The sequence below is a fragment of the Meleagris gallopavo genome, chromosome 6, assembly GCF_905368555.1.
Source record: "Meleagris gallopavo chromosome 6, MGAL_WU_HG_1.1, whole genome shotgun sequence".
NCBI classification, from domain to species: Eukaryota; Metazoa; Chordata; class Aves; order Galliformes; family Phasianidae; genus Meleagris; species Meleagris gallopavo.
The window spans coordinates 27,329,277-27,352,404 of record NC_139409.1 but is presented as its reverse complement, the minus strand read 5'-3'; the positions used below and the strand labels follow the sequence as shown (position 1 = coordinate 27,352,404).

At 34.5% G+C, this 23,128-nt stretch overlaps 1 protein-coding gene across 3 annotated transcripts in view; it reads left to right on the top strand.

The window, feature by feature from the left end:
• Positions 1–23,128, top strand: part of DGKB (diacylglycerol kinase beta) — a 339,795-nt gene that overhangs the window by 92,963 nt on the left and 223,704 nt on the right. For all 3 annotated transcript variants that reach the window (XM_085226116.1, XM_085226115.1, XM_010712729.4), the window contains exons 10-14: positions 489–606; positions 3,395–3,483; positions 3,563–3,679; positions 7,868–7,966; positions 19,612–19,728. In XM_085226116.1, the coding sequence (XP_085082242.1) occupies positions 489–606; positions 3,395–3,483; positions 3,563–3,679; positions 7,868–7,966; positions 19,612–19,728 (540 nt within the window). The remainder of the gene's footprint in view (positions 1–488; positions 607–3,394; positions 3,484–3,562; positions 3,680–7,867; positions 7,967–19,611; positions 19,729–23,128) is intronic.

The following is a 23,128-nucleotide window of genomic DNA, read 5'->3' as shown; positions in this document are numbered from 1 at the left end:
TTGTTATGTCCCACTTCACATATAATGGTGCATGTTCCTTTCTGATCCTTTCTGATAGTCTTTAAGAATATCTGTGAAGTTTTCAAAATCTTTTCTGTTGTTGCACTTGGGGATTTTTACTTTCCTAGTGGTAGCACGTTTATTTTTAGGATTAGTCTAGAGCAAATTTTAGTTGGTTTTAAAACTAATTGCAATTTCGTATCAGCCTAGATTTAGTGCTAGCATTGTTCTGCACTGTAGACTCCAGCCTGGTGTTATTTTCTGAGTCATTTTTGAAACACATGGACATCTATGAGCTTCTGAAGAATTTTTTATTATATCGTTGCTTGTGTATTTAGAATGATGATACTGTGATCTGGTGCAGAGTATTAAATGAAGTAACAGATTGTATTTTACATTCTTGAGTCAATCTCCAATTTTTATTGGCACTTATATATTTCATTGTTTATTTTATTAAGTAAAATCTGTTTCTTTTATGTCCTGTGCAGAATGTGAAAGATGATGGGCAGCACGTATGGAGACTGAAGCACTTTAACAAGCCTGCTTATTGTAATCTTTGTTTGAACATGCTAATCGGAGTAGGCAAGCAGGGCCTCTGCTGTTCTTGTGAGTATAAGCATTTCAGTGTCCGTTTGCGTTTATAGCTGTTCCTAGAAGTGTTGCAGTTTCTGCATAACAAAGAACTGGTGGCTTCCCAGTACAAGCCATTGCCAGCACAGTGATGCTTTCTCCTTTGTTTCCTGTGCTTAAGTGCTCCAGGTTATATTCTTAACTTTTTAGAATACGAGGCTTTAAAAGCTGCTGTTTTCTCTACTTTAATAACTCCCGGCATTCTCAGACATTCCCATTGGACTCTGTCTGCATTATTTTTTATTTATTTTCTCTTAGCAAGTATTATGCTTAAAACACAGCCTTATATTTTATTGTTCCTCTTTTGTATTTGCAAGTAATTATTCATATTCGTTAATAGGCATACTTCGTCTCTTAATAGAAACGTACTTTAATGAGTGTACTTAGATACTTGCATAGTATCTAATTCCAATAGTTATTTATGCAAATGCTTCGTGTAATTCTTGTTTTGTTAATTGTAAAGGTCAAAATCTCAGTTTCTTCACAACTTGTTTTCAAGATTTTATAACTAACACTTCTAAAGTTTTGCATGTTTACTTGGTTTGCAATTATAAGTCTTATTCTCACCATTCGTTTACATATTAATTAATTATAGATTTTGATACAAAAAAAGAAGAAATACTGTATCTTATCTGACTTTCTTTAGGCAATTGGATGCAATTACTACAATTCAATTCCTTGAGCTGTATTCTGTGTATCTCATAATAATTTGTTCAGCAACTCATACGCTGTATTTTGATACCAGAAATCTTGCCAGAAGATCCTTCTTCTCTGCTTGAATATTTCAAGAGGTGGATGATCCATAACTTTTTTTTTAATTGTTATCTGTTTATTTATTTATTAAACAAGGGCCTAATATCTAATTTGAATATATCTGGTAGATGGTTCCAATTAATCTGTTTGTGTAATGCCCTTCTGCATTAGATTAATGAATACCCAATACATTGTCTTCATGACAGTGACCTTTCTTCAAGCCACTTTTCATTATTAATTTTGATAAATTAATCAGTTTCTTAGTTTCTCCACTTTTGATATAAAAGCCCATCACAGCAGATCAGGACCTTTCTAACTGTACAGTTCTATTGATCCAATTTGAAATTGGACTTAATGAATGATGGCTTTGGAATTGGCCATTTTTCTCTCCTCTGTGAACCACGTAACTCTTTAAAACACAATTCAGATATACATCCCTATGTATCGGTTTTCACATTGTATAATTTCACTTCCAATGCTATGGAATGAGAGATACATGTTAATAAAGGTAATAAAAGCAATTTGAATAAATAGAAAGTTCAGATTAAGAAATGCTGATGGCAGTAAGTGGAGCATATATTAAACGCTGAATTGGTTGTTAGATCTTGAGATGCTGCGTTCTTTAAATACCTTTTCAGGACAGAGTGATGTAAATTTTATCCTTGTGAGGAAACAGCACATACATGTTTGAAAGAGAAAGTTCTATTCAACAAACAGTGTAGATCTCTGTTGGTAGTTACTAGAAATGCGTAGATGAGTTATAAAAAATAAACCTCCTTGGAACGACCAGCTTTACCAGAGCTTTAATTTTCTCTGCTTCAGTGTACCTCTTCTAAATTTATTTGTTGTTTTACTTGGCATTTATCTAGGGAGTAGAATGGTCCCAGAGAAGCTGAAGAACTTCCATTTACTCCTTACAGTTACTTCATGCAGGATGGGACACGAGCCTACTTAGAAAACTACTATTCTTTTTCTTCATCTCACTTAGCTTCTGCAGTGTATTTTCAAAGCATTGCTATAGATTTCATTATTTGCATTTTAGATTGTGTGGGAGAAAAAAAAAGAAGAAGAAACTGCAGGGGGCCTCACCATCCCTCCATGGTCCAATCAACAATGTTACTCCCTGCAGTTTGTCTGATTAATGGCTGTGTCTCCCACTGAGTTTGTGTAATAGGTGCAAGCAAGGTGTTTAGAAGTACTTTGTGCTTAATTGCTGTCGAGGTCAAAAGCATGAGACATATACCATGCAGTGAGAAATATTCATTCTCAGTTTTTAATAGTTGACTCTAATGAATGCAGGTATTAGCTGAGCATTACAGCTAGGCACATTGCTATAGTTGTAGTCAGGTCTTACCACTGAATCCTGCCAAGTGTTTCCAAATGCAGCTAGGGTGATCTTTAAAGACTTAATCAGCAACAGTGGTTACCTAATGCAGATTTGTGTATGGTGTGCGTGGGGAAGATGTTTAGAAAATAAACCTTCTCTGGACACAGCATTTGGGAAAGATAGAGTTAAATTGGAGTGATTATGTGGAATGCAAGAAAACAATTGCTATCTGAAAATGGACTAATCAACCGTTTAAGATTTATAAATCAATAGAAGGAGCAACATAAACTCGTTGGCTTTTATTTTTGTGCTTGCCAGCTGCTCTCATGCCTATAGTTTGTAAAATATAGATTTCCTTCTACTAGCAGATGACACCAAGCCATTTGGCAGACTTTGTCTTTAATATTTTTGTCATTTGGCAATTATTGTCAAAAAAAAATGTAGTGAGCTCTGATTTAATTAAGCATTTCCTGTTATGCAATGATAGTGCATTCTTGGATTTTTCACATGTATAATATTTCCTGTTCTAATTGGCCTTTTGTATTCCATGGAAAAAGCAGTCTAGTTTGAGTTTTCATTGACTGATTGAATTGATTGTATAGAGATGACATGCTGGTAGAGTTGTTACATAAAAATGTAGTCAGGAACATCATAGCTTTACCATCTATTAATTTCTTTTTTCAGTTTGCAAGTATACAGTCCATGAACGCTGTGTCTCAAGAGCTCCTGCGTCTTGCATCAAAACATATGTGAAGTCCAAAAAGAATACTGATGTAAGTTTGGGGCAATGTTACCTTTACCATCTACCTATTAGTTTAGTAACCTAATATGTACCACACTTTTCTTTTGCAGGTAATGCACCATTTCTGGGTGGAAGGAAATTGTCCAACAAAATGTGACAAATGTCATAAAACCATAAAATGTTACCAAGGTTTGACTGGACTTCACTGTGTTTGGTGTCAGATCACAGTGAGTACTTGCTCTGTAGTAAGACCTTTAGCACATTTTGGGGAGAGTGAACTCTGCATTTTTTTCATAGCCACATAATTCAAAAAGTCTCATTTAGTGTTTTTGTAAGGAACAGATAATGTGTATTTGAGAAATATTTGAATATTAAGATATATGCAGAATATCCATAGGAATACGTAAATATTGTAACCAAATAAATGAGTACTCTGCTTTGAGACAATACACAACATTCATCATTCTAAAATAATGGAATTCCCAATGTATATTACAGAATCTTTGTGAAAGAGTTTTTATTACTGGTAAAAGTCAAGGTCGTGGTGAACTTAGAGCAAAATCCTAATTTGTGGTGTACTATCAGGCAAATGAAATTGAGGACATCTGGTAGGATATAGCGATTTCAAGTGTAGCAGAGGCATCTTGATAATATACTAATCTGTGCACCAAGCCTAATACATAACAACTTCTGTGCACTCCTTATTCAGCAAGAACCAATAACTGGAACTAATGACATTCAAGGAACACTGCCCTTATAAGTGAGATCTTCATGCTAGACAGAACAATGCTAGTATTTCTGTTTCTAGCTAGTGTAGGATTTAAATCTACGTGGGGAGGTATTCTAGGGTTTCTGCTTTTTTTTTTTTTTTTTTTGGCTGATGTTATTATTGTTATTGTTATAGAACAGCAGTTGTTTGCTCAGTGTTGTAAATAATAATGCGAGACTAAGGCATTTGTGAGTGTTTGTTTTCAACATACAAGTTTGGATGTTTTGTGACATATTTTCTTAACACAGGATTGCAAAACATGAAACATCATCAAAGTAAATGGATCCAGGATACTTTTAGATATAAGCTGTTATAATCACTTAGAAATGAATATTTTAGAAGAAAGCAAATATGTAGTCCAGATTGTTGTCAGAATGTGGATAATTTATTTAGACACAATCCAAAATTTTGAAATGCAGATAATTAAATTTAGGCTATGGCCATCTCTCTTTAGGTAGATAATTGAATAGTGTTCTGCTCTAGATAGGAGTGATTGCATCCTTATAATATGGCTTAATAAGAAATAGTATATATGGTTGCTTCTTGAAGTCAAAGGAAGCTTTAAATTCTGCAGGTCCTTCTATTTATGTATCCAAATGTCAGTGTGGACCAAATTTGTAAAGGTATTTTTACATCTTAAAGGTACATATCTACATTTGAAGGACTTTCACAAGCAGTAAGAAACATTGAGGAGATAATGAGACAGAATTTCTCACTGAAGATACTGTGTATTAGAAGCTTACTTCTTTTGAAAGTATCTTTGGTATCAATCTACTTAATTAAATAATTAGGTACCTGTCCAAACTCTTACTAAAAATAAGTATATGTTTTTTGGCATTCAGAATGAAAAATACTGGTTTACAATTCTGTGGTTATGTTTTTATCAGTTTTGAAATACTTTTTAATTTTCTGATTAATATTATGTTTTCAGAATAACTTTACTAATCTCTTCATTTAATTTTTATGACCTAAGTGAAAAATTGGTATTTTTTTAAACTTGAGGCACTGTAATTTAGATCTTATTTTCAGTCTCCCATTCAATTTTCTTATAGTTCTGCATAAGAACTTTTTTTGTATGGTGTTTTGTTGTTGTTTTGTTGTTTTTTGTTTTTACTTATTTTTGCTAATAGTACTATCTTTCTTAATTAGTAAGAAAATAATTGCTTAGATTTATATTGGAGTCCTGTATATAGGCTGAAGGTCTTTTGTTCAAGGCATGGACAGGACAGTTAAGGCAGAGAGATCCCTCTGTGCATCTGACATTGTAAATAAAGAATGCCTTCTCTCTAATACCATATTGGAGTTAATGAGTTTATTCTTGAATTTTGGATGACAAATGGAGGCATGATTTTTAAATTGATATCTTGAAGTTATCATCACATCATTCATTTATTTTACCTCTTGTACAGAAATGCTGTTGCTGGTGTGTTTCTGCAGTGCAAGAGGCTGTTAGTTATTATGGAACTAATTCTGAGCCTCTTATTCTCCTTATTCTCCTTTTTCCAATTAACAGGAATACTTTAAAGTGAAATCACTGATTAAAATCCCCAAATTTAGAGATGTTTGGTACTAAGGATTATACTGAGTATAATGTTATACTGAGTTTTTAGCCAAGCTACTCCATATTTCTCTCATCTACCGTAATCTTGTAAATGTCTCTTTCCTCAAGCTTTCCCCACAGCAAATACATTTTTTTTTTCTACTTTGCAGACATTTGGTTGTGATAATATTCTGAACGAGCTAGGTTTTAGGGAAAGGGAATTTTGGGGGAAATATTTTTAAAATCTGCTAAATCATTTTTTAAGAAGAGATGCATCTTTTATTTTATTGTGTCAAAGTGCTATTTTCATTAAAGCTACATATCTTTTACCAGTTCAGTTGTCAATGATCAGCAGAGACTAATAAGAAGATTAAGCTATTTTTTCATAGATAAGTTTGCATGCCACTGAGTAACAGAGCTGCTAATTACCCCTGAATGTGCGAAGATACTTTTATTTGATGTAGTGTGGCCTAGTGTGCATTAATTATCGTACAAGTAGCCATACCACTGAATTAGAGAATTAGCATGACAAATGATTTAGATTACAGGGTTACCAAAATACCCTCACAATAAGGCTTTAATACTCAGAGTAAATCGAAACTCGTTAGACTTTTATTTTCTGTTGCTAAGTAACTGCCTGAAAAGGTAACTTTGCAGTTTAAATGAATACGGACAAGGCTAATGTTAGGTACCATTTAGTTCAACATACAGAAATGTTATGTCACATTAACTATACCAGATAACTTTATGAAGAATATATTACTGGTAAAGCTTATACATCAACAGCTGAGATAGTTTTATTGTAATTTTCATAGAGTTCAACTGACGTAGTTATATCATTTAAGGGAAAAATGAGTCAGTTGTTTGAAAAAGTGTGATTTACAGTTGCAGATATTGAACTACAGATTTTTTAGCAGCTATTCAACCCTTTGAATTAATACTGCATGCTACCCATTAAACCAGTTCGATCACCTGATAAATCAGACTTCTACTTCAAAATTTATGGTTTTTATTATCTTTTGATGCAAATATACATATCTTCTCAAAAATAAAATATTCATACTTACTGTACAAGTATTTTAATGAACAGTTTATTCAGTGCAAAAATAGTAAACTTTCATCAGATCTCACAATATAAATTTGTAGTATTTTATTGTGGCTGTTTCTAATAGTACTGTGAAGTGTACTAGTAGATGTGGATGCTTTGCAAGATCCAGGTACACAACTGAGCCTTTGCACTGTGTGGTTGGGTATATATGTTGAAGTATTCTATTTAGACATGTTTGATTTGAATTAAATCCTAAGTAATCAGTAACAATTTTTGATTGATAATGCAAAATATTTAAATATGTAATTATTAATTCATTGGCATTTTCTTTTGAAGTTATATACACATTTTTCCTTCCCATCTTTTTATCAATATAGAAATAAGTCAATGCTCTTTCAGTCAGAAGACTTGGGGATTTTCTTTCCATATTCTGAGCATAGAATACTTCTCATTGCTTTCATGAAAGCTGGCTGAATGCTAGAGTGAAGTAGAAAAAAGAAGGCAGTTCACATTCCTCAGTAGTCAATGGAGAAGTTTCTCCAAGATAGCTTAGAGCTCTTAGATATTCTTATCTGATTTTCTTTTTTATTTTCTGTCTATTTTCAAAGATATTTTAGCATCACAATTGAATCAGTGGTGAGTTTATAAGCTCCAGGTAGGAAAGAGAATTATACTAATAATGCCGAATGCTGTCCCAGATTAATCTGAATTGCCCCCTAGCAGTAGAACAGAAGTGTTTCTCAGTGTAAAAAGTTGAAATGAAAGTTTAGTTTACCAGTAGTACAGTTTACTGTCATGCAAAATTCTCATTTTGTGTGCTGGACCATATGTTCAGTTTCTAAACTGCAAAGAATTTTGATTCACCATTCTTTGCTTCAATATAAATTCACTGCTTTTGTCAATCCTAAGAGGCTTTCCCCTTCAGTGTTTCATTTTCCTTGTAGTACTCTAGGAATAATGAGATTAATTTAGCATATCTAAACTCAGTCAATTCTAGAATGCACAGACTATAGTAGTGAAATACCAAAGCTGAATATTTATTTTCTGTCTTCTTGTAGTTGCATAACAAATGTGCTTCACATCTAAAACCTGAATGTGACTGTGGACCTTTGAAGGACCATATTTTACCACCCACATCAATCTGCCCAGTAGTATTGGTGAGTTGTCTATATTTTTATTCTAGATGTAATATTCTGTCATAGTTAACAGCTGAAATGATGTTGGAACTGACTGACAGAGGATTTGTTAAATTGACGGGACTGTGTGAACCTTAAACCTAATGGGTAATTCTGGCTGATTAGTTGTAGGTGCAGTTGTGCTTGATCCTCTGTGTATTGCATTTTCCTTCGTGTGAGAATGAACTTTCTGTAGGGCATATTATAACTGAAGCTGACTCAGGTTTTATCACTTACTCAGACTGTACTTACCAGAAACTGTATAGGCAGAACACTTGTACATTTTACATCTTTTATAGATCCAACTTCCCAGAATAATGAAGTTATTCTTATGGACAGTTTTTGCTTGGGATGCATATTGTATATCTGCAATGCTGAGGTCTCTGATCTAAGCCGGAGGTTACCTAGAATGATGACACTGGCCTTGCAGTAAGCTATGCATCAACATTATGGTATATTTTATTCTGCAGTAGTGGACAGTAAATTTCTCTGTCCACAAAAACAATAACTCAATTCAGTGAAAATAAAAGTGCATGCTGTATATGTAGGTGGTACTGAAAAGACCAGAGCAGCTTATGATGAAAAAAAGAGGTCTTCAGAATTAACTTATGTTTTCATAGATTAAATTGGATGTTTTGTGCTGATGAAAGTCATAGCATCATCACATAACAGAATAGGCATGTGGTTCTCTTACTTTAAATATATTTCAACAGTAACAGTAATAAATTCCTAGATTTAAAGACTGATTTTGGTAGTGAAAGAAAGTACAAAAATTTCCCTGCTGATCTTAAACCTGTTTCTGATTAGTAGTAATATATATGTTTATTTTTTGAATAATCCTTTCACTGTTTACTTGCCAGCCTGATAAGGAAGGAATCCTAGAGTTTGTTCCTCAGCATGAGTAAACTGGTAGTATCCCATAGCTGTTAATGAGGGTAAAAAAAAGCGGAAAGCTGGTTTTGATATTTATGAAATATTTTTACGTATTTAAGAAAAGTCAGAAGAGTAGTTTTATTGTTCATCTATAATGGCGTTTTGATATTATCTGGGCATGTTCTGAATAGTAATTTCAAAAATATTATTTTAAGTTTATCAGATGATTGCATTTTCCATTACTTTATTTAATTTTCAGGTTTTTAGGTCATATTAAAATGTAGAAATTCTGTTTTTGTTATTAGACAGGTTTTGTTTTATTGTTATTTATTGTTTGCCATTTTTATAAACTGAATAAAGCCTCTGCATGAAATCTCATCTTCGATTACATGTATTTGTGTAACTCCATTTTCTTTTCAGAGGAGGAAGAGATGTAGCAGAATTAAGATTTTTATTCCATAATTTGAGTTTAGTTAAGTTGTTTAGAGGATAGATAAAACCACTCTAGAGTCAAAGTCATCCTTGAATAGGTTTGTTTTATCTGAAAATTTGGAAGACGTAAACAGAAATAAATGTTTTCCTGTATCAGAATCATGTTTCAGTATTGCATACTAATGATGTAACATGAAACAAATATTTCAGCACTATTTTATACATTGTTTAGAATAGAAAATTTGTTTTGATATGGTGGGAGCTTTATAGTTTTGTAGTATATTTGTTGCTCTATTTTCTTTCAAAAACATATTGAAATCCTGAGTACATTACAAATAATACATCAGTGACGTATCTACTAGGAATTCGTCTTAAAAATGTTTGATTGCAGTGTACATATTATTTATCTCAGTAATTTTTTAATTAGTTTCTCCCATTTTCTGCTAAGGGGATTCCTTTTAAGAAATATAGGGCCTCAGTGAATGTGAAACCAGCACTTTCACTGACAGCAAAAACAGTGATCGTACAGACATTGAAATTCTCTGAAGATGTAATAGTGTGTCTGTTAATAGAAATGGTGTGTTGCAAATCATGAATCTGACAGGCTTTCATCTAGGATTCAAGGTAGCTTCAGTGATCACCTAACCAATAATGTACCTTGCAAAGCTACTTATGTATGGAAAGCAAGAAAATGCAGACTGCCATTATTATCACATGCTACAGGGTCTTTTGTGCCATGTTTGCCCTCAGTTACTTGGTGGTATTAGGAAAGTTTTCAGGTATCTTTTTCTCACTGTTGTGCTTTCCCCAGGCGGACAGCTAAGCCTCATACAGCCACTCACTCATTTGCTTGCTCCACCGGTCAGGGAATGTCAGAAGGATGCAAGTAAGAAAACTCATGGATTGGGATAAGGACAGTTTAATGGGTAAAGTGAAAGCTGTGTGTGCAAATAAAGCAAAACAAGGAATTCATGCAGTACTTCCCATAGGAAGTACTGATAGCTATTTCCAGAAAGGCAGAGTTCATCACATGTAAGGGTTACTTAGCCATACAAGCATTGTAGCTCCGCACATCCCATATTCTTCTTTCCTTTAGGTTTTGTTGCTAAGCATAGCATCACATGAAATATCACAAAAACACATAATACTTTGAGCTGTAAGGTCATCTAGATAATATGCCTTAGGTTAACTGTGTCAGCTTTCCCAGCTATGTTCTCTCCCATATTTGTGTTCCCCCTCATCCTACTGTTACAGACAAGAAAGTGCGACAAACAGCAAAGGCCTTGATCCTGTACTGTTCAGAAACAGCTAAATCATTGGTGATTCAATGATATTTTTGTAACAAATCCAAAACACAACACCATGCAAGCTACTAAGAAGAAATTAACTCTATCCCAGTCAAAATGAGTTCACTCGCCTATAAGAAGTTAAGGTAATTGTGGGAAAGACAGTATGACAAGTTGAAAAATAGTTTATGTTTGGTCTCTCAAAAGCTTTGGCTTCTTTTCCATCCATCCTTTGGATTTCCGGACTTCTTCCAGAAAGCTGTCAAAGTTCACTTCTGACAAAGGTACAAAGATACCTTCTTAAAGATGTTCCCTCAACAGTACAGGAAAAATCCCTTCTCGTTTCTCATATGGAAATAAGGACATTCATATTTATATTTTTCTCATCCTTTACATGTAATTACTTCAGTTCTTGTCTAGCCTAGATTCTTTCTGCAAAAATAAAGAGAATTTTTTTCTTAAATTGCACTTCACAGCAATGCATATTGTACCAGAGTTACCAAACCAACAGAGTTGGCCTCTCCACTGCAACTTGGTGTCCAGGCCCACTTTTTTTTTCCATTTCCATTGATGTCAAAAGTCACTGTAGCTTTTGTATTCTTTGAAGAATAAGCTAAAATGCTTGTTCTTCCTGATGTTAGTATCACAGAGGGTGACGTTTCTTTTTTTCTTTTTACACTAGAAATTGTTAAGAAACCATGGGGAAACTCATGCAGTAGTTATTGTGTATGTTGTGAAATAATCATGCATCAGTCTAGATTCAGTTCCACATAAAGATTTTTCATATCTCACTGCAGTACTTTTACATGTTTTAGTGGAATATAGTGCACTAGTCCTTTTTACTTTTGGTTTACTGTATATAAGGACTATACAGTAAAGTTTTTTGCTTGAGTTAAATGAGTTCTGTTATAAACTGTGTGTAGAGATCTCAAGTGATAGTCTTTTAATAGATGTCAGATACACTTTAAAGCTACTCTCTTTTATTTCAGTAACATTTAAATTAATTCATACTGATTGAATAAATGTACATTGAGACTTGTTTCCTAATGAGGGCACATTTAGAGGAAAGGTTTTGCATCATTCTGATATCCTGTGGGTAATTATATTCTAATTATATGGTGGGGGGGGGGAAAGTCTATAACTCAGTACTGATCTTGTTCATTGGACCCAATTAATTACATGCACATAATGAAAGTTCATGATAAGGTTGACTGTCAGTGAGTTTAAAAATCTTTAACTCAATTGAATCCTAGCCTACCAAGAGTACAGAATGAGATCATAACCAGGTTAAAAACTGAGTACTGGAATGAGATGAGTGACTAGAGAAGAAAAAATTGTTCTTTCTCTCTGATATCACTCCTCTCCCCAGTCCACCTGTTTTAAAACACAGAAGGGGAAAACTACCATAACTTTTGACTTCTTCATTTCATACTTTTCTTTACTCCATTTATTGATGAATATATAGGATATTCTATTTTTTAATTATCTGTATGGAGAAACAACTAGAATTTTCTATTTCCAACCAAAATAGAGTTTTGTCTAATGACAGTTCATCTAATAAACACCTATTAAGTGTATATATATTTCATTAAGTACGATTATTTGATTCCACTATCATTTCTGTGAATTTTAAAATGAATTTTTTTAAATTTAATTTCTATCATTGATTTTGTAAACTACAATTAAAATTACTAATTTTGGAGAGAAAAAAAAAAAGAGGTAATCATGGGATAAATTGTAAGACATAAGGTGCCTCAAAAGCAGTGTGAGCATTACTATACACGAGTTACCACTATCTCCATAGTAGCCAGTTATATCAAAGGGGGAGATTCTGGTGAAATATAGAAGGCAAGAAGTGAACAAAATAAAATTTTAAATTGTATAAATTTACTTCTGTTTGATTTTCAACTTCATTTTCCAGCATTCTGGGATGGTAAGAAGTTTGAAACTTTTTTTATAAGTGAATTGTTTTTCTCTTTTGCCTAGTAGCAATATTTAAAATATTTTAGGACAAAATCATACAAGCATAAATTTTACATATAAAATCACTGTATACACCACATGTAATATAAAATAGAAATATAAAATATAATCATAAGTAGAGTTCACTTGATCTCGTAAAATATATGTAGCTGTATAGTTTCATGGCGATGACAAATTTATCTGATTTGGGTTAGGATTTTGCTTTTTGTTGTTCAAGAACATAAATAACTGTTCAAAAAATCTTCTCTTTATAATTAGTCCTATTTAGGCACATAATGACACAGCAAATGACGTGTTTTAGCCAAGTGCTGTGCCTTATGAAACTAAACAATATACATTGTGATCTATAGGTTCACACTTCTGTGATTTTTATGTAAATACAGGAAGTATGCTGTGCTGGAAAAAAACAATGCAGTTTAAAGCTGAAAGTACAGTATAGTAGTTTTATTTCCCTAGAAGTATTTAGGGAGAATAAATAGCTCGTACCTGTTCTATAATTGCAACATGGTAAAATAGATTCTTTTTTTCATGTCTGATAATATGCTTTACTGGTAGTATTTTCCTGTGATAGTTAAATGTTGCTCACATAGGAAAGCATAAATGTACAGATAGCAGAAGGGACTGAACAGTTCCTCATTGAAAAATGAGCCTTCTTTAATACCTTTCCCAGTTTTTTTAGTCCTGAAATGATTCTTCTGTTTTTGTTACAGTAGAGAACAGTGTTAACTCAGTTGAATACAAGCTCAACATGGAGTACAAGAAGTCAGTGTAGGGTGTAAGCATCTCTATGAGCAGCCTGTTTCTTTGAATTTGAATACTAGCCTTGTGCTGAGTTTTTCAACGCACAAGATACCACAACAACAACTACTTGAATTTATATGCTTCCGCGGGGGGGGGGGGGGGTGTGTGTATGTGTAAATTTTAATCTGGTTATGAATATTAGATAGTGGTTTAGCAATTGAAACAGACGAAAAAAAGTTGTTTTCTTTTTCCTTTTCAGTTGTGTATCGTGTTGCAGATTCGATTCTCTGCAAATCTAAAACAGACGTGAAATATAACGGTGTGCTTATCTACACTAAGAGCTTTTTCATTTCTTCGAAGTCAAAAGGAAATTAATAATTGCCCTGGAGGAAAATGTATCTTCCTAACTAATTATCTGTTCGGCAAACACAGTTCAATGTTAAAATAATAAGATGCTGATAAACTGAAATGGTAGCCATTCAATCATTTTAATTTATATCTAGTTGCTTGCCTACAACTCATTACTATTGCCTGTCCCTACATTTATTTCTTACTTTCTCTCCTATTGGAGTGCCTTACACCCTTGCCTATATAGAATTATAGAATGTTTTGGGCTGGAAGGACCTTTAAGATCATATACTTCCAACACCCAGATGTTGTCAGCAACACTCCCACTAGACCATATCACTCAAATTTCCATCCAACCTGGCCTTGAACACCTCCAGGGAAGGGAATTCACAGCTGCTCTGGACAATGTGCTCCAGTGTCTCATCACTCTCTGCGTAAAGAATTTTCATATTCCATATTTTGTCTTTCATTTAGGTCCTTTCAAGTACTGCAAGGATGCAATGAGGAGCTTTCTCCTCTTCAGGCTGAATAAATCCAAATCCCCCATCCTGTCTATGGAGGAGAGGTGCTTCAGCCCTCTCATCATCTTTGTGGCCCCCCTCTGCACCCACTACGACAGCTCCTTTCTTGTACTGGGTACCATAGAGCTGAACCTAGTACTCCAGATGGGGACCTCACAAAGTCAGAGTAGAGGAGGGGACGATCCCTCTCTGCTGGCCAACCTTCTTTTGATGAACCTCAGTTGGCTTTCTGAGCTGCAGGTGCACAGTACTGGCTCATGTCAAACTTTTCATCCACCAGTGCCCTCAAATCCTTCCCCATAGGGTGTTCTTTATCTTCTCATCACCCAATCAGTATTCTTGTTTGAGATTGTCCTCATCCAAGTACAGGACCTTGTGCTAGTAAGTATATTTTCAAATTATTTTTGCAGCTCTGTCTCAGACAATGTGTATTGTTGCCTACTATAGCACAAGTTCATTTTAGGTTGCAGGTAAAATAATAAGTTTTCGTTCTAGTGTTGGAGCATGCTGACGCTAACATTCAATGGGTGCAAGATATCAGGCAAGTTATCTTCAACAAACTAAATGAACTAAGACAAACATGCAAATGAGGTATACTTGATAGTAATTTTGATATGTAATTCATTCAGTCTTTATAAAGATAGATTAAACAAGTAATGTAATGTGTATATAATGTTATCATATAACAGTTCCTTGTTGAGAGCAGTCTTGTTTTGAATCAGAGAAATATTTTAGAGTGCATTCTCAAATGACAGTCTCCATTCTAGAACTATCTTTTTCCATATATTTAGGATACCAGTGATTGAAATACATATACATCCTTCAGATTGTGTGGTGCAGTGTGTGTGTGTGTGTGTGTGTATATTCACACACACGCATATATAATCACAGATGCATCTAAATCATAGATGGATGTGACATCAAATAGCTATTACAAATAGATTGCACCGTAGGGTGTTTTTAGTTTGTTTGTTAGTTTCTGTATTTCTGTTTTGTTTGTTTGATTGATTTGGCTTTGTTTTTTTGTTTGTTTTTTTTTGTGTGTGTGTTGGGGAGGCTCATTTTTGGTTTTCAGGTTGTCTGAGTGATTCTCCTCAGATACTGTATAAGTGTGGACAGGAATTAAGTGGAAGAGAATTTTTATAAGCAGACTCTTGAATACAGCATAGATTTACAAAATTACAGTGTAGGAGTACTTGATCTAATCTCTCTTCGCATACTAAAGATGAAATTTTGCATCTCTTGGAGACTCCCACTAAAAAAGTAGCTCTATGGAGTCAAGGACCAACCTTTAAAGAACACCAACCCAACCGTTTCTCCAATTTCTTTAAAAAGCACTAAACTTCACTCTGGTATTAAGTCATGTGTTTTTATTTCCATTATCTTCATGCTGCAAACATTTGAGGATATTTTTGCATGATATTCTGTGGATTCCATCAGATCATCTTCCATGATCAGATTCCTGTGATAAATATATCTTATGCACATGTATTTTGGGCTTTCAAGTACATACATTATCTGTAGGTATATACTATAAAAGTAGTTACCCAAAAATCATCTGATGTTTTCAATAGGTACTTGACAAATTGTATAGTGATATCAAACCATTAGCAAATACTAACTAACACTAATATTCACTAATGGTTTTATATCATTACACAATTTGTCAAGTAAACTAACGCTAATATTCACTAATGGTTTTATATCATTACACAATTTGTCAAGTAACTAATAATCCTACTTAATGTACAAATTCTAAAAATGTACTGTTATGTATGATCATAGTTGTTTTCTAAACAATTAAGAAAACTACAGATTCATACAAATTGAATAAAAGACAAGGTGGAAAAAAAATTTTTGCTGTATAGGCAGTGGATTCCATGTCAGCAGATAAAATGTAAACAGATAATTAGTAAGGCATTAGTATTCATCTGTTTTCTCGTGAGTTTCATATTTCTAAATGTCACTTTTGTGTAAAGGAAAAGACTGTTTATGCAAAGAAAAGGTTGAAATACTGTTTAGACCGTATATGTTTTATACTTTGTCCACTTTAATAGAGGAGAACTTTGAAAATAACGTTCCTTACACTAAATGAGGTTTCAAAGACTGAGAAGATGAAATAAAATGAGCATTCCCTAAGTACCAAGTACCTTATTTTATTGTGTGAAGTAGTATAGTCATCAGGTTTTGTAATACTTTCAGTTATTGATAAAATGATCACACATACTATTCCTGGAATATGAATTATGTAATGTAAAACGCTAGAGGAGTAATGTTTCAGGTTGTGCAAATACGTTGAGGAGGTGGGGGTGAAGCACAATGTACGTTAGTTGTTAAATACAACTGCTGCAAGGTAAGGTTCCTCGTGAGAGCTCTTGCAGTGCCCCTTGCCATCTCATCTGTTTGGTATTGCAGCCTAACCTTCTTTTTTTCCACAGACGCTACCCACTTTAGGAGGTTTGCTCCCTGAGGTGCGTAACGGGAGGCATCCTTGTGCGCACAAATACTAACGGATCATGATAATGTACATTTTTCTTGCTAAAAGTGCATTTTGGGGCTGAACTATAAATTTAGGCATGGTGTTCTGTGTTGTCGTTTGGAAGACCCTGTCTCATCAATTCTTTAATTCTTATTTGGATTATTGAGAGATAGATGAACTGGGAGTTATTATCTGAATGGTGCTTTCTGGAGCAGTTCTGAATCCTAGAAGCTCCGTCCTCTCAGTTAATGGGTAGTGATCTCAATGTAGACGTTCAAGGGGAGAAAAGAGAGTGTGAGATGTTTAAAAATGAGTGAAAAAGATTGTTTTGGTAAGTACTGTTTTGAAAGGTATTTGCTCTGGCATATACCAAAAGAACAGAAAAGTTCACAATTCTTTGAGCCGTCAAAATGTACAATAGCTTTTAAAATGCTGTTTCAGTATCTCTGTCAACCTCATGCATGTTCACTAAACAAAGTCATTCACAGAAGCATTATTCATTTTGTATGTCTCAATTAGAAAAGATATTAAATACAGCACAGTTGTTGTGTCAGTGTTTCTTATGCTGAAATATAAATGTTTGCATTTTTAAAACCATTTCTTCAGTGCATGTTAAATTTGTATTAATGTTGCTAGAGCTTGTAGAATATTATCCAAAGAAGGTTTTGTTAAACTGTTATGACTTGATAAGAGAATGGCACTTGTTGGTTCCTGACAATCTTGGATATCTTAGTAATGTTACATTGTGGTTCCTGGAAGAAAGAAAGGTGATAGGAAATACTATATCAGTACTCCCTTGGAAAAGTAGACCTTCAAGTATACTGTCATCAAATATCCATATTTGATTTTTTATAACACTTTAGAGAATTCTATATCAAGAATATACGTTTTCCTTTAAATTGTGTGGAGTATATGGTCTGATTTTTGTGGTCACTGCTTAGGAGGAATTGTTTTGTTCTGTAAGGCAAGCAATTGTTTTGCTTATGGGACAGGTAATGTAAATTGTGGAAAGCATGTTGCTGTTGCAGCAGTCATAGAGCCTAGGCAAAATGAGGGTATTTGCTGTCTTGTCTCATGCTAGGAAAAAGAACAGTATCAAAAATTTTGTTTAAAGTAATTGCTACTGGATTTTGCTCAAAAATGGTTGATTACAGAAGTTTTGGCTATTGTGGTAAGCATCCTTAATGTAAAGACAGTTTTCTACAGCATATAAATATTTTTCCTCTAAATAAAAGAATTATTTTGATGCCAGACTTTATAAGGTCTCTTTTGAATGGTGGTTTTAAGCTCTTAACATACTCCTCCTCTATATGTCAAATCTGTTCCTTTCTCTTAACTTTGAACTGTCTAGACTTTTAAAAACCCTCTCTCCTTCTCTAATTTTTGTTATGAATTGCAATTTTCTACTATTCGTGTGTCTGCACTTCTGAAATCTCATTTAGTTTCTGAATATTTTGCAATATCCAGTTTTGGCCTTAGAAGATTAGGTAAAAATTAGGCCACCCTCAGCAAGTTTGCTGACGATACGAAGTTGGGAGGATTGGCTGACACGCCTGAAGGCTGTGCTGCCATTCAGCGAGACCTGGACAGGCTGGAGAGCTGGGCAGTAAGAAACCGGATGAGGTTCAACAAAAGCAAGTGTAGGGTCTTACACCTAGGGACCTTGGACCACTGTTTGCTTCAGGATTAGACTGAGGCTAGGCAGGTGTTCAAATTTAAGAAAACCAACGATGATAGAAAAACAGTGGTGAGAAACATCTGTGTTATGGTGATTCTAGAAAGGCATAGTGTTAAGCTAGGATCTATTCCATTCCTCCCCAGGGAATCTTTGTCATTGCTTCTTACCAGTTTAAACTGCTAGAGAAAAAGTGGCATGGATTAATTGCTTGTGCAATCCCTTAGGCTTTATCAGAGGTACCCCAGAGATGGATTTGACCTGGTATGGAATGTAAATGGTTAATGTTTAATGAAATATTTACAGAGGGCAATTGCAGGAGATGCAACAGTGTCCTTCATGTTCTTTTCCAGTGCAGCAGCTTTGTGCCAGCCCTTTCCCCTGACAATTAAAAGCCTCCTCGCTCTTGTGAAGTGAGGAGAGTGGCTGGAGAGCAGTCAGGATTGGTTTTACTGATTCTATTTGACAAACATCTGCTTGTCTTAATTTATGGTGCATTTTTGGACAAACTAAAAGGACATGCTGGGTGCAGTTTATAAATAGGATAAATGACATGCAAAGAGCAAGGACAGTTTTTGCTTTCAGAGTTTTCTGAAATGACCTGACAAGAGTTGCAAACTTCTAAATGTTTCAAAAAACAATCTGATTATGCTGTATATCACCATCAAAAGTTGACAGCTGCTTAGAATCTAATGTAGAATCAGAACTTCAGCAAAAGTTGACAGCTGCTTAGAGTCTAATGTAGAATCAGAACTTCAGCTGGTTTCCTTCTGATACAAAATGCCTTTTTTATAAAAAGCTACTTTAAAGGTCAGCCTCTTATAGATAGACAGTCAAATGATCATGGTACATTTAGAACAGATATATTTTGTTGAAAGTGGTGAAATACTCTTGAAACATCCAGCCTTTGTTAGCAGTTAGAGATTGTGAAATATAACTGATCTGTTAAATGATTACATATTTTGTATGATTGGTTTTAATTTTCAGAATGCCAACCTAGCAATGTCAGATTATCTTTTCATATTGCATTAATTTGTATTGTGACTGCACACCTTCATTCATCTACTGCCTAGTCATTATAAAATGTCCAGGCAAATAGATATTTTGTGAAGTGGACAGTCATTGTGTAGTAGCTTGACTGAGATCTCATTTTCATTAAAGCAGAATCTGACATTACTTTCTAGTCAAAAAGCATAGAGGTGTGATCTTAGTTATTGTTTTGTAGCATTATATAGTGTGTTTAAATGTTTAATTTTCTCTCTTTTTCTTTTTTTTCTTTTTTTCTGAAGGAAAGGCAGGCAACAGTGAAAAAAGAAAAGGGTTGTCCCCAGCAAATGAACAAACTGGGAGAACGAAACAAAATGCAGAGAGCAAATTCCATCACCGTAGATGGACAAGGTCTTCAGGTGTGATTATTGTTATTTTAATTTTAAGAGATGTGAAGACAACAATAGAGTAACCAATCTTTAAAGAGAAATACTTCCTATGCATTAGTTCTTCTAATATTTCACTCTTACATATTTAAAAATAAAAAATAACAATAAGCTAAATTCTTCCATCTGTACAGTAATCCTGCGCAAATCCTCTGCTTCTCATATGATTGGTAGGACTTACTGAAATGGGGGGCAAACATTATCTGCAAGGTACTTGTGCCATGAGTGAAGGTGTATTTGATGTTTTTAGTGTTTGTAATTCAACAATTTTTTGAATTTATGCTATAAATCTATTACTTGGTTAGTGTTGATTCATCCCGTTTTCACCTTTTAACTGAAAGATGAATGGATTAAATTTCAAAGATGATATTTCTCCAGGTATTGCCAAGTAGGGAATTTAGTACACCAAAATTCAGGGTGGAGAAAGGCAAAGTGGATTTCAGTAGTAGCAATACTACTACAGGGTGAAGTCAGTGTTCATGTGTGTGATGATTCTTCTTGAGTTAAGTGATTCTTGTGATAACTATGTGATAATCATTTACTAAACATAGTTTAGTAGACTGTTCTCTCTTCCTTTTGATGTGCTACAAGTGAGCTTCAGTAAAAATGATTCTGTTATCATAGATCAAACACTGAATACTTTATAATTATTTCATAATGTATACTATTTTGCCTGTATAGAAAGACATAATATTTCCTCTTTTCAGGTTAGTGAAACATTCTCTTTGTGACAACTCAAAAGGAAAAAAGAAAGAAGGATAAAACTTATTCAGCCTCATGAATGCTCCGTTGATGACCTAGCATTATACTATGGTGGTCATTATCCATGGCTCTCAGCTCATTTGAGACAGACAGAGCATAAAGCAAAAAGGCTAGAGTATTTGCTGATGGAGTACTGAAGTTCTGTCAGACACAGTGTAAATTTTAATGTGTGGTTTTAATAAAATGGTACTAGAAGTTAGAAAACTCTGTTTTCTAAGTATGTTTCCAGTGAGCACAAAAGCTCTAGGTAGAAGAGTATCTTTGAAATCTCCTTTTGGTAGCAGTGTATCATTATTATTTTTGGTTTTACTTCTAGTGTTAGATTGCTTATGCTTATAGCTTGTTTTCTGCAATCATTCAAGTCGGTATTTCACACTCTTGTGATACAGTGCCTGATAGGTTCAAAATAGTAATCTCTTAGCACCACTCTTGCATACACAACATTCTTAAATTATTAAAATCCTCTTTTAGATAATGATGGCATTAGATTTTCTGTAATTTTGTTATTGTGAGCCAAAACTTATCTCTTTCCATTATGAATTCAAAAGTTGGAATTTGTAATTGCATTTATTATTGTTTACAAAGGATCATATTACATTGATAGCATTAGAGATAATTCTGCAATGATGTCTTTAATTTTCTGATCTTAGTATAGTCATTGTTTCTCTCTGTTAAATAAAACTGAAGTAATAAGAATCCATCTTTGCACAAACAATTCCAAGGCCTGCTCTGGAAGTAATGCCTCCTATTTTGTTATGTTGGTCCACACTATCAGAGGCAGGTATTGGTGGAATGGCTGTAGAAGTTGAACCTTTCTGCCAGTATTCCCTTAAATTTTCTTGCCACGTGGCAGATGACAGCAGAGTGGCAGTCTGACAGAATGGCATCTAACATGGAAGTGCAGATGAAGCAAAGATGTGAAACTGAATTCCTTCATGCAGAAAAAATGGCACCCACTGATATTCATCGACACTTACTGAACATCTGTAGAGACCAAACAGTGGATGGGAGCACAGTGAAGTGGTTAGCATTATGTTTCAGTAGTGTCAACAGCAATTTGAATCACAAGCATGTTCTGGACAGCCATGCACAGCTGTCCCTCAATGAAATGGAGAGCAACTTGATAAACTCATCTGCACAATTTAGTGGATTACAACCATGGAAGTATATATGTGTAGCTGAATATTATCTTCAGTGCATTGGAAATCACAGAATCACAGAATCACAGAATTGTAGGGGTTGGAAGGGACCTCTAGAGATCATCGAGACCAACCCCCCTGCCAAAGCAGGTTCCCTACACCAGGTCGCACAGGTAGGCGTCCAGGCGAGACTTGAATATCTCCAGAGAAGGAAACTCCACAACCTGGAAATGGTGGCAATGTTGGAATATCACAGTTTGTGCCAGGTTGGCCCCACAGATTCTCACACAGGAACAGAAAGAACACCATATACAAGTTTGTCAGGTCCTGTCGAACCAATACAAGATTGAAGGTGACAGTTTCCTGGACTGCGTCATTACCAGTGACAAGATGTGATGTCACCACTGTGAGCTGGTGTCAAAACAGCAGTCCATCCAGTGGTGACATGATTTCCCCATCAAAGGAAAAGTTCAAGATGCAGCTCTCAGTGGGTTAAGTGACATGTGCTGTCTTTTGGGATAGGGAAGTTGTGATCCTTCCACATTTCATGAAACCCAGACATATCATCAACTTTGACCACTACATTGCAACACTGGCTAAGATGAAGGCACAAACTTCTAGTCAGGTCAGAGAAGACGACAGATTTTATCTTGTAACTTGACAATGCCAAGCCTCATATCAGTTTGAAGACCATGGAGCGCACTGCCAATCTTGGCTAGACTACTCTTCCACACCTGCTGTATAGTCTGGATTTGATGTCTTCTGACTTCCATCATTCTGGACCAATACAAGATGGACTTTGTGGGCAACTTTTTCCTAGCAGCAAGGCCATCATAGCAGCTTTGAAACAGCTTGTCATTTCATTGTCAGGTACAGATTTTTATGAGTGCAGCATGTTCATCCCGGGTGAAAATGCATAGCTAATAATGGCGACTGTTGAAAAAAACAGTGTTTTGAAGCTGAGAATTTGCTCTATCAAATAGTGTCAATGTGTTTTTTGCATCTGTTATAGTTTCCATTGAAACAAATAGGAGGCATTACTTTCAGAGTAATCTTCATAAATTTTTTATTGGTAACAGTAATCATAAGCCTGGTCATTGTGAAAGCTAAATGGACTCCAAAGGATTTCCATAGTGAAAGACAGATCTGTGGGACTGTTGAAGTTATGGTGGTTTTTTTTTTTCACTCACAGATTGTATAATTTGAAATGTTTTCCACAGTCAAAATAGAACCAAGTAGGTTTGTTCTCAAAAACTTTAAGTCACTTGTTCAATTACTGCATAGAAGTTGCCTTTATATCCTTCTAGATTAAAAATGTTCACCTTTTCAGTCTGAAACTTTTAATTGCATTATGTAAAAATCTATATTATTTAGAAAAGCTATAAGAAAATAATTGAAAGACATTATTTTAGAATTGAGCGGAATACAAACTGCTTATTCTATTATTGTTTTTTGATGGTCTTAAACTTACC